At 41.3% G+C, this 17,036-nt stretch overlaps 1 protein-coding gene across 1 annotated transcript; it reads left to right on the top strand.

Moving 5' to 3' along the window:
- Positions 1-8,920: 8,920 nt before the first annotated feature.
- On the top strand, positions 8,921-16,266 carry ccni2 (cyclin I family, member 2). Its single transcript, XM_070843090.1, has 7 exons — positions 8,921-9,137; positions 9,884-10,040; positions 10,557-10,691; positions 11,071-11,145; positions 11,290-11,430; positions 14,600-14,899; positions 15,430-16,266. The coding sequence occupies exons 2-7, from the start codon at positions 9,927-9,929 to the stop codon at positions 15,760-15,762; spliced, it is 1,098 nt and encodes a 365-aa protein (XP_070699191.1). The 5' UTR covers positions 8,921-9,137; positions 9,884-9,926; the 3' UTR covers positions 15,763-16,266.
- The last annotated feature ends 770 nt before the right edge of the window (positions 16,267-17,036 follow it).

Raw genomic sequence — 17,036 nt, 5'->3', positions numbered from 1 at the left:
ACTGCCAACAATAACCAAGCCAAGCCATGTATGATTGGAGCATGGAAGGACCTGCACTAGTTCTGATTTAATTGAAAAGTTAAAAGTGAAAATTGCGCAAAATGTGACTGTACAGACTCAGTTTCTCGCCTCCTTTTATGCTCTTTGATGTACTTTTCTTGATCAAATTAAGAATGACCAAAGGAAAGAGAAGAAAACCCCTCTGATGACTTGCCGATTTTATGCTTAGATTTGAATTTATTGTAAGTCCTCGGGATTTAATAAGACGTGTGGATTGGTGATGTAACCTTCCAATGTTTTATCTCCATCCATTATGCCACATCAGACACACTGACTGTACAAAGTAATAGGACAACCTGCCACTTTTCCATTAAACAGACCATGAAATTGATTGAGCCGGCCTCAATGTTATTATCTCGATGTTTTCCACCTGCAGCGTGCAACCTTTAATAATGACATGAAGGCTGGGAGAAATAATAAATGCAGTGTTTTTGTATTATTCAGACCCACTTTGTGTTGGTGGTCAAGTTATGAGCGGCTCTCACTCCTCCATCCTCCCTCCTCTCTTCTCTAACCCTAACGATGTGAAGTCTCCCCCTCAGGAAATTCTCCACTAACGCTTTTCAAGACTGGCAGGGGTGAAATCTGACATCTGAGAGCCAATCACAGTGGGGTGCTTCAAAGGAGGAACAAAGAAAGAAGAGGATTCATTTTTTAAAAATGAGGAGCTGCAGTGTGCAGTTCAGCATTTCGGCTTCATATCACAGGGTGGATGAAGGAAATGAGGAGCATGATACGACTGTGGCCGAGGGAAGCTGTTGAGCGGTCAGCACCTGTCTTAACATCTATGATCTGGCCTCTGTCTCCCTCCAGTGGCGGGTCAGAGATCCAACAACCTTCAAAAGAGTTTGATGTCAATGATGATGTTAGCTGGCAGGAAGTACGACTGTCTGCCTCTAATGACTCCAGCAGCATTTAGTTTGTTAGGCAGCGTCAAGTCACTCTTCCTGTATCTGCACTATGAGGGGTCGATGGGTAAGCCATAAGTCTGTTGGCCAGGAGCCATCTGCTAATCGGCTTAAATGGTTTTATTGTATTTGTACAGCGGATGCTTACATCTGAGCAGGATGACTAAATATTTAAAACATTACATAGACACAAACTAAAAGCTTTTACAGACTCACATTGTGGTTAAAGACATCATGGAATTTCTCCTAAAAGATTTGACAAAAGTTGACAATTTTCCAACCAGTTTTTGCCTGGTTTCAACTGAGAACTGAGACTCCCCCCCCCATTTATGAGCAATCCGTAATGTCAAAATATGCAAGCATACCTCAAAAGTGTAAGGCTTGTGTTAAGGTTTCACAGTGTTAAGGATTATGAAACAATTAACTGATGAGTCAGTGAACATAAATTCAATTGTCAACAACTCTGATAATCAAGTAATTAAAAACACCAAATATGTTCAAGTTCATAATTCTCATATGAGGAATTTGACACATTTATGTCTTAATAACAATTTGGACAAAATGACAAACTTGATAAATATATAAACACATGGGGCTACCACCCTGTGTGACATGAAAATAATAATAATAAGTTGCAGCACTCATTGATTTTGTAGGATGGAATACTCATACTCATGAAATACTCATGAAAAACCTAATGAAAGTTACCCAGGAATCTAATGTGCAAATGTACAAGCAGTTGCAAAACACAAATACACATTTTTTTTTCTATTCTATTGTTTCATCATGAGGTTACAGAAGAGACAACTCCCACACTGTGTAGACAAGAAAAAAAAACATGTTTCATCCCAAAGACCTTCCTGGGATGTGTGTCCTAAGATCATTTTTAAGAGCTGCAAACGTGTTGTTAAATTAAATTAAATTAAATTAAATTAAATTCCGCCTGTGTTCCTAAAACAAGACTCTACACCCTAATAGTTAGAGCAGTGCTTTGAGCTAAATGCTAAAGAAAGCATGGTAACATGCTCACAATGGCAATGCTAACATTACCTGTGTTTAACAGGTAGAACATTTAGAACACACAGACACAGTTAGCTTGTTAATATCTGCTGGTTAACACTTAACACAAACTAGAGCAGAAGATGATGGGAACGCCCTTAGTTTTGCAGAAATTTGGTCATAAACCAAAGTTTGGAGCAAATAAAAATTCTGACCCAGGAACGAATGTGTCCGTCAAATTTCACGGGAACCCATTTAAGATTTGTCACAACATTTCACTGAAAAGGAAGAATTGAAGTCAAAGGATCTCCAACGTCAGTAGGGTGCATCATCTGGGGGCCATGAATATCTGTACACATTTCAAGGTAATAATGATTTAGCACACTAGAGTCCTACAGTAAACATACTGTTGGATGTGACCTCAGAACTTTTCCCTCGTCTCTGTGTCCATCTACAGGGATCTGTACCATGAACAGTGTCGTCTGTACATTATGTTCAAACAGTGAATTCCTGACCAGCCCTCTGTGGGCCGTATGGACGAAGGTTTAGTTAAGCCAATGCAGAGGCGGCAATGTTTGAGAGGGGCCTCAAAAGATAAAAAGAAAAGAAAAACCATTTCAGTTTGTCCCAACAGGCAGCGATCAAAGTCGGAGATGTGACTCTAAGAACATAATGTGCTCAGCCGAGTGCACGAAGCTTTCCTGACAGGACAAAGTTGGTTCAGGGTTGACATTGATTTACGGTGTGGTGCTGAGCATTCTTTGGCTACGGGGGTAGAGGGGAGACACAGGGGGTGTGCAGACACATTGTAAATTCTTGTTAAACTGATCAGAGCAGACTGTGCTCAAACCACCACTGAGATATCAAGCTGAACATGTAGAGTCTTCTGTTTCATACTCAGGATCCAAGACGTTGAAGCCAGTGCTCCCCCGAGGCTCTGTGAGTTTTTTTTCATCTCTTGTACAAGCGGTCCAGCTTGGCTCCCTTGTGACTATACTGAAGCACTGTATATGATTATATATACATGTATATGTATGCCTTTCGGGAAATTCATGCTAAATGTCTCATCTTTTAAAACTTAGCATGTGTAGATTGTCTGACTGGATTTCTCACTGATCGGCGTAAGGAAACATTTATGCAGCTCTTCATAAAATAGTCGCATACTATTATAATTATGGCTTCAACTGACGATATTTCATAATTGATAAATGTTGGAATCAATTTCATTTATCTAAATATTAAGTTAATCAACCATTTAGAGAGTTAAATGTCAACATTAAAAAAATAAAAGTCAGATTTTACATCTTCTAACCAGGGGCCTAAATGATGTTTGAAAATGTCTCACTTTGTCTGCCAAGAAGCCAAGAAGAGCCCCGAAAGTATTCATTTTTACAATAAGAGAGAGATGCAAGCAATAAAGCAATTTTAAGCTGTCCAGCAGGTGTTTGATATCTTTACTTGATAAACTCCAAACAAGATTAGTTAACAAACGTACAATTTGACCAAAATAAAATAAAAGCTTATCGCAAAGTCTGCTCATGATTTCTAGTCTGCGTTTTCAACTGCGTCTCAAAGTCTTCCTCAGCAAATGAACTGTATGTCCCTTAAAGGATATATATGTTTTTGTTTTTTTCCCCATTTATTTATTGTCAAAACTTCCCATTAAAAGACCACAAGCAACAATGAACTGATCTACTAAGATGTTTTTTGTGTGTTCAGAGTCTGATGTATCTTATTTCTCTGTGCCACAGACTTCCATTGTTGTCCAGAAACACACCAGTGAGCCACACTGTTGCTCTGAATGACGTGCTCTTTAATTAACCTGAAACACAGACACAGGCACTAGTACATAGGCATAGTTTTTCTTTTTTTTTGTTTTGAGTTGAGACACCGTACTGCTGTGAGTAAGATACTGACTAATGCACCAAATTTGCGGCTCTAAATAGCACCCAACAAATATTTACTCCTGTTAAAGTACTGTGCTGAACACTTACAGTGCCAAGCTGTTTCAGGAAATGAGCTCTTATAAATCAATCTATACATGCAGTACATGTGACTTGTTTTAAAATGTTTTTAAAGTTTTCTTCAGAGAGGATGAATGAGTTTGAGGCAGAATGCCACAGTTGAGTAGGGAAGTCAGAAAGTATTGAGAGACAGACTAACATATGATTGGATTTGGACTTTTTACAGGATCTGGTAAACCTGACGCACCAGATGTTTACACAGGACCATCTGGGAAGTCGCCCATAGAAGGTGTTTATAAAAGGACAGGTGATTGGATGAACCGGCTGTCTGTCACAGTCTAACACACGCAAATTCCATCACACGAACAAAACAATGTAACTTGGTTAAAACTCTTGCTGAAGCCAGGCGGGAGAAGTGCAGTTCTTTGCTCTTCTTTCAGAGAAGATATAAATGATGTGCTAACCACGTTAGGAGCCACCATTGTTGGTTATGTTGCTTTTCACTGCCGTCACACCTAAGCCCTGCCTGTAGCTTACACCGATGCATCCAAAACACTGGCACAAACTCATAACTTCAGGCATGAACACGTAACTTCTAGCCTGAATCCAGCTGCCTCTCAAGATTAGGGATTTGTTGGCATTAAGGAAAAATATAGAATATTGCCAACATCATCCTTTAATTGGCAGGTGTTTAAAGTTTAAAAAAAAAATAAAAAATGCTTGAAAAAATTGGCCAAACTAAAAATAAAACATGTTGGTTGACATTTTTGTTTTTTCCTCTCCCTTCCCCGCAGTCTGAACTGTATAATGCCATTAGTGTGTTCAGTTTCCGTCTGGCTATGGGAATCAGCAGTGTTAGTGCACAATGCCTTGTGTCTGAGTTACACAAAACCACCTTAAAAAACAACCTGACCCGTGTGACACAGATGTTTGCGTTGCTACTGTGTCCCAACAGGGAGCAGCTACACACTCAAAACCATGAACATCAACAGTTTTCCGCCCAGTCATATTCCCACGGGCGATTGGAGAGTGATGGAATGTAAACATACACGCTACTGTGCAAACACGCAAAACGTCCGATCAGCAGAGGCATGACGCTCCGCATGATACAGTTCAGACTGCAGGGCAGGGAGACACGTGAGGGGAGAGACTCAACAGGGAAACAGGAAGATAAAGAGAAGGACAGAGTTACGTGTCAAAGCCCCGGAATATAGGAGAATAACCTTTTGATGTAAAAAAAAAAAAAAAAATCATCTTTGCTGTCTCAAGCATTCAGAACAAACAAGATGTGCAAGTCAAACACAACCTGATTTAGTACAGTACACAACCACTGCCTGTTACACTCAGTCAACACGCAGATCTGCCGCTCGCCACCACCGTCGTTCCTTATCAACATTCCAGTGGTGACCTCGGCTCAGACACACCGGTCAACTTTGTTTTTTATCACTCAGCTGTGTTAGGGCACTGAGAGTGGAAGGCAAACACTTTTCCGCCCGCAGCTGATGCCTGTTGTCTGGTGTTATGTGAAGTTTGCTTGTGGACAGACACGGTCCCGGAGTTGTTCTGAGGTGAGACTCCAAAGCGCAAATGTGCGTTTTCTCCTTCAGCCGTTATGAGCGCCAGTCAGGAATTAAACTTTCTAATATGATTTATGCACCGTGGCACAGTCTGTGCACCAAGCTGTCCCCAATCCCCAGAGGTCAGTCAGTATAAAGTGGCATGAAGCAATCTATTACCCTCTGCTGACCTCCATCGGGGACGGAGGAACTAGAACAACACCGACAGCTTTCTGGCACTGCTGAATGTCCTGTAATGGACGTAAATAATACTTTCAGATTTCAACAATGAGTAACCTAGTGAATTAGAGCAAAGATCCAACATTACTAATTACTTAAGAAATGATTATACCACCAGGCTAACAGGGTACAGGCACCTTGCTGGCTAGGAGTTAACCTTCTCTTTTTTTAGGGGTGCGCTAACTTGCCCAAATATATCACTTTGTAAATCATGTGTTACGCAACATTGCATTCTCCTGACAGTATCTCCTTTTGGATCACATTTATAGGAGGCAAACTCACTATTTTTTTGATCGATGGGTGTTTCAAATGACTTTGAAATATCAAGCTGTTTGACAGCCGGGGCGCTCTGATGGTAGGGAGACGCCATATTTTTAAAGGTGTCGGTTGTTCTTTGAGTATTTTCACAAGCCTGCATTTTTCCATAACCACAATAACCAAAAACACAAGAGTCTAATCTATCATAACTATACATTTATCATAATGTAACTTTTTTATAGGACACGCCGTCCGTAAATGTTCTTCATGTTGCTAATCCTCTATTGGTTGGTGGTACTGAACAGTATTTGTTGCACCTTAAACTACATTTCCTGGTCCAATAAAAGGCTTTCAGCTAATTAAAGCAGTTTGATCATATCACTGCCATTTGTGAGCTTTTACTTGTTTTCTTTTGGGAAATTATTTGTTCACTCGCTCCTTTCTACAGAGAGTAAAGAGGTCAGGGTCAGCTACACAAAGACGCCCACTTAGAGAGACCCTTAGTTTAGCTCAAGGGCGTTTCAACAGGGCGCAGATACACCACAGCAGTAAGTGACTGAGAGACATGTGCTTTCCTTCTTTGGTTGAAGGACCAGCTTTCTAAAGCGAAGGGGAACCAAATCCTACTTCCAAGCCATGATGATGAATGCTCTCAGGTTTTCTGTGGCTACTAAAAGAACTTCTTTAATTACAGCACTAAAGAACCCTGGAATAATGTATTTATACATTAAATAGAATCGACAGAGGTATTTAAATTAAAGAAAGAAGGTTATCTGAATTCTATTGGTCCCGTGTAATTTGTGGTGTGATACATGAAAGCTGGATAAAACTAACAATTCAGTAAAAGAAGCAGAATCACAGGTGTGATTTTGTTCATGGATTGTTAGAAGTGAGTTTGCTACAAAAGCAAAAAAGGGAAAATAAGTTACTGTATTTAAAAAAAAAAAAAAGTACCATTGAGCAACACTGATTGCAACATTCTCTGGTGTCGTAATGTCAGAGCAGGCATTTGTTTTGTTATTTTGAGAGTGGTGAAAGTTTTAGGTTTAGAGTCATCACAGTTAATGTGGCACTGAATACGATTTGTGACACCTTGACGCCCAGATTCAGAAAAAGTGGGTGCAGCAGGTCACCTCATTACAGTACAAACAGCCAGTTTAGGTCAGAGCTGTGGTGACCCTGAGAATATCCATGTCAAATACTCTTTTTTTTTTTTTTAAATCAGTTACGGCAGGAAAAAGGAGAATGAAAGCAAGATAAAACAAGTACATTTGTATGATATACTCATTTGGTCCATTTGTCCGTATGTTATGAGAGTGTGACAAGTTCATTTCATATCAGCATTTCAGCTTTCCGATAGCAAACAACTGGACACCTTAAAAGTAAATTTGAATGTTCTAAAATGAATACATCAGCCATTATTATTAGGCAGCATTAGCGTGAGACGTACCTGTAGGGGGATCTGGTTGTGGTTCTTTGACAGCAGTGTTGGTTGGTCAGTTTCTCTCTCTCTCTCTCTCTCTCTCTTGCTCAGGCAGATCTGAAACAGTTAGTTTGTTCATCGATTAGTTGATTGTCAGAAACGTAATCATCAACGATTCTGATTATCAATTAATTGTGCGAGTATTTTTCTCTTAATGTAAAAAAAAAAAAAGCCAAAAATTGCTCAATAAATTGCTCAATTCCAATATTTTCTATTTTCTCAGCTCATTTTGTCAAGCCCAGCTCTCCATGGTCGCACTCAGCTTTCACTCAGCAGGGACTGATTAACCCACTGAGGCTCTGAGGGGCAAAATCAAACTGTGAACCCCTTTTGACTGACCCCCCCCTGACCCCGAAGTATCTGTCTCACTGCATCCTGTTACGCACACCGTCTATAAAGACTAGACAGTTTGGCCCCAGATTTGCCTGAAAGGCCCTTCTCATTTAAGTTTATAGTTTTTTGCTGGCACATTCAGTGGAACCAAACAGTTTATCAGACAACAAACAAATTGCCACATGAACCTGGTGCTCCAAGGTAATCCTCAGTTTACAAGTTTGGTTAATCGCCTCAGGTCAGCCTCACACAGGCTCGATTCCGCCAGCGACGCCAAACACTAATCTGTTTCAAGGCGCATCCATTTAGTCTTACACTCGATTTAAAGCGTCCCATTGGTCGTGTCAGGGAGCCACCATGCACAACATCAGCATTGTGGTCCTGGCACACATACATGTAACAAAGCCATCATTCGGGTTATGAATAACACCAGTGCTCTCCATCCTATTACCACAGAGATGAAGCTGCAGGACCGTATGTACCTGCCCTCACAGTGAGGATTAGTGGGAAGTGCCATGGCAAAAAAAAAAAACTGCCAACTCATCATACAGCTGAAGGAAAAAATGACTTTTAAAGACTTTTTAAAGCTGTTTCGCTGCAATGAAATCAGACACAAACAAGCTCCAAACGAGCACAGGATGAGACGACCACTTTCAAGATCAGATTTCTTTTGCAATGATGAATAAAACAGATGAATGAAACTCCTTCCAGAAGTTATTCATTTCTAACAAACATCAGGGAGATAATCAGCCTGCAGCACAGACAGACAGACAGACAGACAGGCAGACAGGCAGGCAGACAGACAGCTGACCATGAAGTCTCATTCATTCACTCTGCGGGAGGCCCGTCATGTCTCAGCACCTGAACAAACATTTTCGTTGCACAATCTTCCATTTCCAGTGAAAGCTCGACCATTTTGTGTGATGGGTCCCGTATGTCTGACCCACTAACACATTTCTGATTTAATAGGCGGGGTGACGTCACCGGGGGGCGGAGCCAGGCGCGTTCAAAACACAGCCTGCCCTCAATCCTCCCTGATTTTCTGCTTCCTGCCTCTTTTCTTTTTGCGCTTATTTGCACCACTGCCTTAGTTATTTGGAATAATTCGCGCTATTTTTTATTTTTTTTGCCCTTTGTTTCATTTCTTCCTTTTATATAATGCGGCTCCCTTTCGTATATTCACTTCAAAAGCCGTTTCTTTCCGAGTCCGGATTGTCTCGCAGCATCAGACTGTTGTTTGTTTGTTTGTTGCTCCGCTGGTGAATATGGACCAATAGAAAAAGCCGTATAAATGCACCTGCCGTCGAGGGGAAATCCAGCTTTTGAAATCGAAGAGGTAAGAGCGCTTTAGCAAGGAGGAATCAAAAAGAGGAAGACAAATGTTTGTGACTGCAGCAGCAACTGTGCAAGAGGCTGCAGCAGCTGCAGCCCATTATCCCGCCTGGATCCTCAGTGTGTGTGTGTGTGTGTGTGTGTGTGTTCACTCACAGCAGACTAAAATAAAGTCGCACACAATCAGTTAAACATTTTGCATTCAAGTGTAGTCGCTCAGTCCTGCTCTACCTGCCTGCAAAGTCTGTAAAAATGGCGATGTTGTTTCTGCAAACGGGACCATTTCCTGCTGCATACTTGGCTCTTAACGCAGAGAGCCGCTGCTCTGATGAAGTGTTTACCAGATTCTCCCGACTGGCGCCCAAAACTGACAAAACACTTGCGAAATGTAAAAGGAGATGCGTTTTTTTTGTGGGGGGGGGGATATTAGTTTTTCAGAGTTCTGAACTTTTGTCTTTATTAAATCTTTTTTTGTTTATAACCTCTGATTTTTATTTGCATCTCAAAAGTCTACCTAGAGCCCACTGTCCCCAAATGTTTCATAGAAGATGAAGGTGAAAAGTGCATTAAAGAAGAGACTTTAAGGATAAAACAACTGAATGAAAGGATGGTAGTTACTGTTTGACCTCCTGAGTGAATTCAAAGCATCCTTAGTTTATTTGAAGTGTGTGTGTGCACAACTTAATAAAGACATTTCAAGGGAAGTTTGTGTTTATCTGTTGCCTCCTCCTCCTCCTCCTCCTCCATCAGGTGTGTGTGCCCTGGGTGCAGCCTGGCCTGTGCTGTGGTGGCGATGAAGAACCCAGGAGCTGCGGAGAGCCGCCGGCTGGACGGCCTGCTGGAGGCTGCTCTGGTGAGGGAGGCTCGCCTCTGGAAGGTACCCGTCTTCAAGAATGGATGCATCCAGGTGAGACAAGTGGTTTACGCACACGTGTGTGTGTGTGTGTGTGTGTGTGTGTGAGTTTGTATACATGTATAAATGATCATTTTGCAGCTTCGGATGTGGACATAACCTACTAAGTCACAGGGGGCGTATTGGCCATAAAATTAGCTGGACAGCTAAAATGGAAGAGTGGGCTAGATAAAAATACTTTATTGATCCTCGTGGAAATTCTGGACAAAGCTGCTGGAGTTTCCTCAATGATTCTTTTATGTGACAGGAAGCAACAAGATTTTAACATTTTTAGTTTGAGAATTTTTCATTTTGTATATTTCCAGTTTGAAATGTTGGGTAGAAACACACGGCAGCCTCACAGGTTATGAAATGTTCAAGTAATGGGAAGCTCCATGTTATGGGTTGTTAACACCCCATCATATTAACGGCCTGTTTGACTCCTCCAAAACACAGTTAACAATATTTGCCTAAAAACGCCTGACTTCTATAATCCATTAACCGATGGCTGTCTCCTTTTTTACCACGCAGGGTGCTGACATCTCTTCATCCCAACACCAGGAAATGATCGTGTGGCTCGGAGAGATGAGCAGGCTGTTCCAGTTCTGTCCAGAGACCTTTGCACTGGGCGTCTGTGTCCTCAACCGGCTGCTGTCCACCGTCAAGGTAGACGGCTACAACATATGATGACGCGTGTCCACCGTTGGTCCACGATCTAAAATGTGCTCTTTCCGAATAAATGGAAATAATGGAGAATTGAATGGACCGGTTTGTCCGCTAAGCTGCAGGGAGAAAGGGATGAAAGTGACTCAGATCTGTCCAGCGTGACTTGATGAACTCTTGAGTGTAATTGTCATATTAAGGAACTTGTACACCTCATCATCATTAGAACTGATCACTGCTGAGAGATGTCACCCTAAATGTGCTCCTTCCCCAAGTTCACTCACTGCTTAAGTTAAAGCTGTGGAAAAGCAGCTGCTGTCTGATGTTTGTTTTTTCACATTCATAGATCTTTCTAACTAAATGAACTCTTTTTCTTTTCCAGGCCCATTCAAAATACCTGAAATGCATTGCTTTTACCTCATTGGTCCTGGCTGCCAAAATCAACGAGGAAGATGAGGTAAGATCCTCCTTTTTTAAATGTAATAATACAAAAAAACAATGTCAACCAAAATATCAGCTGTTGAAAAAAAGACGCCCACATCAAGGCTACTTGAAAACAATACGTTTATTCACTTCCCTTTGTTGGTGTCTGTTTAAACAGGTAATAGGCTCTGTTAGAGACCTGGTTGTGCAGAGCGGATGCAACTTTTCAACAGCGGAGATTCTTCGCATGGAGAGGATCATTCTAGACAAGCTGCACTGGGACTTGTACACGGCAACACCAGTCGACTTCATTCACATAGTAAGTCAGAATTTAGCAGATAGACAGGCGAACAATTACGTTTTTTTTGTTGGTTTTTCTTTTTCTTTTTTTCTTTTTTTTTGTTTTGTTTTCTTTTCTTGGACCAGACCCAAGCAGTCGGAGCATCTCGCAGTGAGCTGGCTGCACTTGGAAATGCTTTGTGAATTGAGGTCCTGGTCTTGCCTTAAAAACACAGCGGTACAAAAGCAAACATTAAACCATCATGCTCACCTCAAGATGGTGCTCCCAAACCACCTCGCAACCCTCTGCCCCCATAGTAAAGAATTGGTCCTGGTAGAGATTGTGCATTCATTTGATTTGACTCATTGTGCCCATTATTATAAACTCCATTCAGTTCTGTTTGTCCTTCCCCCTTTTTTTTTAATAATCACTGCGGCCAAGAAGGGAAAATGAAATCATACCTCTCCCTGATGCAAGTAATAAAATCAAAATAATTATAGGACATGTTATATGATTAACATTTGCTTTTCCATTACATCAGGACAAACTGACTAGAATATGGTTAAATATTGATTTGTATACTAATAGAATGATATAATGTTACCAGACCTCAGCTATGATAATAGTCCCCTGAACCTGAAGACATTTTATTATCCTTGCACAAGTCACTCAGTTGTAACCTAACCCATGGAATAAGTCACCTTTTTAAATAACTGCAAACCCAACAAATGACTGCTTTAGTGCCACATCATTTAAATGCTGAGTGAAGGTTTCCACTCTAAAGAACTTCATCGTCAGCTGTCTGCAGCTTCAGTGCAAAAGTGACAATACCGGACTTGAAAACCATGTTTTGGACAAACCTAAGTTACAGTGTAACCCAGGCCACTCACCAGAGTTGAGTGTGTGTGTGGACACAAAGCAACAAAGTCGCATTTTGGCATGAGGTCTAAACAGCGCTGTATGAGATTCCTCGGACCACACAAGACTGCATTTGCAAGCTGCCAGCAAAGTAACAGGCGTGTTGCATGTCAGGCCAAGGCACTTCTGACTTACTCTTACCTACAGCCCTACAGCAGAGACCCAAACCCTCCAGAAACAGACACGATCTGGGTCATTGGCTGATCTATAATATGCTGTGAATTGTTGAGACTGTTTCTAATGTCAAAGTGAGGTTTTGTTGTTTTAAAAATCCAAAGCTTTACTTTATGGCACATCATCGTCTCATAGTTTGGACCTGTTCACAGAAGTATTTAATTGTTAAACCATCGCAAATCATCCCCTAAAGCCTTAACCGCTGACAGACGCACACAAACACCATTCAGGTCTCGTCATGCTGTCGGGCCCAGGACTGTATTCATAAGGTGATCATCCAGGATGTAATCCTTAAAGATCAGTAACTTTACAGTACGTTTTCATATAATTGGCTGTAACGGCATGTTTAAACTCCCTTTACACCTTGTATTGAAAATGCATCTCATCCAGATTGCAGCTAGATATGATTTAATCGTGGATTAATGCTATATGCTGCTATGCTGTAAGCCATAGAAAACTATGAGGATAAACGATCTGTAGGCCAGCAGCTGGATGCTTTTATGAACACGGCCCGTAATGTTTTTTTTTTTAACAGAAATAGTTAATACATTGACTTGATCCACACTATCCAAAGGATTTCCATTGAGACGATTCAGTTTTAGGGATACCACCAGTCCTGATGCGCACAGCTGTTCTAAATAAATCTGACAGGAATATTATTTGTTCTTTTTTTTAGTAGAAGATATTTAATTACTTGTCAAGTCTTGTCATGCACTCTGAGTCAGTAGTTATCCCCAACCAACGGCCAGCCTACATTCCCTCAACAAATAACAGCATTAGATTTGTTCATGGATTTACGAAGAACGTGTTTGTCCTCCATCAATTTCATTAATCACAAGCCGTCACCAAAAAGCAATTTGGCACATTTGGACTGATTCAGTGTCTTCTGCAAAACTGAAAATGGCACTTTTCCCCCCTACTATTACGGTTTGTGGATCTGACTGATTATTGGTGGCTTATAGGTTTACAGTGTGTGGAGTAATTGTAGTGAATCTATTATTGTCCTAGCACTTCACTTTAGGTATTACAAAAATCCCTTTTTTAAAATAAAAAGACATAACGTATTAATAAAAACTATAATAAAATAAAGACATTTTCTCTTTATACTATTCAAATAAATACTTTTTTGTACCTATACTGTATCCCCCATTTACATCACCCCTGCCCAGAAGAATTACCTCTTACATAGTGTGTTTTTCTCTGTTGTCTATAAAACAGCAATAAAATCTATCAATAATTTGTCACAGACTCTCCACCATGACACTTTGATATGAATAAATAAGAGGATTTACAGAGATGCCTTGTCATTACCTCTCAGTATGCTTCAACATCCAAATACAACTATTTTGAAAGGCAGAATCAGCTGTGTGATGCTCAAGTCTTTCACCTCCAGAACACACAAATTAATTTTTTTTTTTTTTGGCTTCGTCACCCTGACATTTCCAAAAACGGATTTAAGGAGGAAAAGACTTTTAAATTTGAAGAGGTCCAGAGCAACTGTTCCAGGGATTAGTTTCAGACTACCTCCCTGTAAATTCCCATGGCTTATTTCTGCTACTGAGAGACAAACTGAAGAAAATGAGCTCAACACAACATGAATGAAACACAAAGACATTTGAATGTAACAAACATGAAAGAATGCGACGGATATTTCAGAATCTAGTCTGGTTTTTCCTCTTGAGACCCCACTCTGGTTGTCGTTTTACAGTTCCTGCCTACAAATGGGAACACAGAAAAGCACTGCACGTACGATACAATACGAACAAGATTACTATGATTCCTCAGGCAAACGGGGAGGATCCTCATTAGTAAAACCTGATGACGGGATTCTCTACCTGTTGCTCAAAGTGTCCTGCACAGAGCGTTTTACTGTGGCTTTTAATGCAGCAGTGAACATTTGAGAAGGGTAGAGAATCACGGACTGCAAAGTGACGGTGTCCTGGGATGAATGATGTGGTGACTTGGTTGGATGTTAATTGCACTGATATATTTTGATGTGTATGAATTACGAAGTAGTAGGGGTAAGGGATGGATGGACTATGGGACAACAATGACATCATTATGTTTAATGTTTTGGTCTCGTTCCTCTTCTTTCCCCTGCTCCCCTCCGGTCTAGTTCCACGCCCTGCTCGTCTCCGGCCACCCTCACCTCGTTCCGTCCATCGGGCTCGGCTGCGGCGTCGGCTGGGACCCGGCAACAGACCCCGGTTTGTTTCCGGCCGAGCCGCGGCATCAGAAGAGGCCTGCGGGCCTCCAGGCGGCGTTGTGGACCAGGCAGGTGCAGCACTGTATGGCCTGCCACCAGCTTTGGCAGTTCAAGGGCTCCACGTTGGCCTTGGCCATCATCACTTTGGAGCTGGAGGCGCTCACGCCTGACTGGTTCTCCGTCTTCACCAATCTGCTGAAGAAAGCACAAGTAAGAGAAATGCACAGGCCCACTAGGAAGGCTCTTTCTCTGTGATTAGACATATTGGAATCCATATGTTGGTTGATTGCCTTTTCGTTTTGTAAGCTAGCATACCTTGTATTTATCTTTTTTAGATGTCTCGCAAGTATTTTTCATTTCATTGTACGTCGCACCTTTTGCAGTTTAGAATTGACTTACTTTGAATGAAGGCACCACATTAAAGGCCTATATTAAGTGATATGTGATGTTCTGTACTGCCAAAAACCAGCACATCTTTGGTTAAAACATCAGCTGCTTCTACACATCCACCACTGTCACACTGAGAAAAGGATCTTTTAGTGATCTTTTGTCTTAACATCGGTGAGGGCTGTGGTCACTCAAATATAGTTTAACAGCATCAGGCCACTACGCTGAAACTGAAAATCCCCTGAGCTGATCAGTTGATCATCTCAGATCGTTCTTTAAACTGGTCGAATCTGCTTCCAGCTTGCTCCCATTTGACACGCTAACAAACGTTACGATGTCTGTTGCTCTCCCAGGTCGACAGTGCCGAGTTTATCCACTGCAAAGAGATGGTGGACGAGTACCTACACAGCCTGGAGTTCTCCCTGCCGGCCAACGCCGTCTACATCTTCGACGGCACTCAGATCCAGGACGAGGAGCGAGCCTGGAGCCCCACGCAGAGCCTCAGGCAGGCCGGAAGGGGGAGGGGCGGCAGGGAGGAGAAGGACACTGACGAGTATTACGACGGTTTTAGGTGTTTGTATAACGAGGAGACTCCCGCGGCGGAGGGGAAGGATGCCGGAGGTTTATTTGACTCCCAGCAGAAACGTGTCTCGCCCTGCCCGCCACTGCACCCCGCTGTCAACTAGTCTGACATTTATTGACAACGCCCACCTCTTACAAGTGCACAGTGCTTCCATTCCACAGCGAGAAAGTCCAACATGCTGTAATTCAGCACATTTTAGCACCTAAATTAGAAAGTGTGACCGTGCAACTGGAGTAACTGACTGAAGTCCAGATGGTCCTCACCTGACATAACATTACGGAGATGATTTACAGGGTTTAAGAGAAGGCACAGACTCGTTCTCTGCTGTGCACTTGTCCACGGCCAAATGTGTGTATGGATCAGTGTTCGAGTTGACCTCTGATTCTGATGCCATAACTTGTTCTCTCTGTGTCGACAGCCGGGCAGTTTAGGAGAAAATGTGGCGAATCGTGGAGCGTGACTGAATTAAGATTTTAATGTTTCTCCTTGAAGAGAAAAGAGGTCCATTTAAGTTCCAGACTTATTAACGCCATGTTTGTTTCTACTTTTTAACCTTCCTGACCTTTATTTATATTTGACAAGTCGGAGGTAAAGGATAAGACGTAGGCAGTGGTGTGTTTTTTTTTTTTTTTTTTTTTTTTTTTTAATGAGTGTGGTTCAGGCCAAGATCTTTTTCTTTTTAATGTTTGAGAGTCTATCCTGATTTTGTTTGTTGTGAGGTATTTTGGTGCTCAGGTTCCCCTGCCGAGCCACATAGCACTTTTGAGATTAAGCTTTTTTTAAAAAAAAAAAAAAAAAAAATGCAAATAACTATATTTTTTCACCTTTTTTTTATTTTAATCTTACTTACATGTACTAAACTTTTGTGCTAAGTGTTTAACAGTTATTTGCAGAAGCTACATTTTACAAATCAGCTTTAATTTCACGACTAAATGCTGCAAATACTTTTATTTCATTATTGCTTCCGCCTGTGTTGAGTTTTGCTTCATGCAACTGTTACATATCAAACAAGAGCAACTTCGGGACATCGATTCTACATTAGAGCAGGAATGATTATAAATTGTTGTTTTTGAGATCATGAGGTTACCTGATTATGATCCAGCATCACTTGTTGTATTTTACATATTTTCTTATTACATAAGGTATGAAAGCACAAATAATCAAATCCCAAATTGAAGTACTGGGGTAAAAGTATCCTGTTTTTTATTTTGTAAATACCTCAGTCATGTCAGTTTCATCACAATACTGGCGTGTAAAATGAAATGGTGACAAATATTAGTATTTAATGTTTGCTGATACTTGAGCACACAGTGTGTCCAGAGGGACTTGACTGCCAAACAGCTGAAGCTTATAGACACTGAACAGACTTTGATCTTC

This window comes from Pempheris klunzingeri, chromosome 14 (assembly GCF_042242105.1).
Source record: "Pempheris klunzingeri isolate RE-2024b chromosome 14, fPemKlu1.hap1, whole genome shotgun sequence".
Taxonomy (NCBI): Eukaryota; Metazoa; Chordata; class Actinopteri; order Acropomatiformes; family Pempheridae; genus Pempheris; species Pempheris klunzingeri.
The sequence above is the reverse complement of the archived record's forward strand: the minus strand, read 5'-3'. Positions and strand labels throughout refer to the sequence as shown.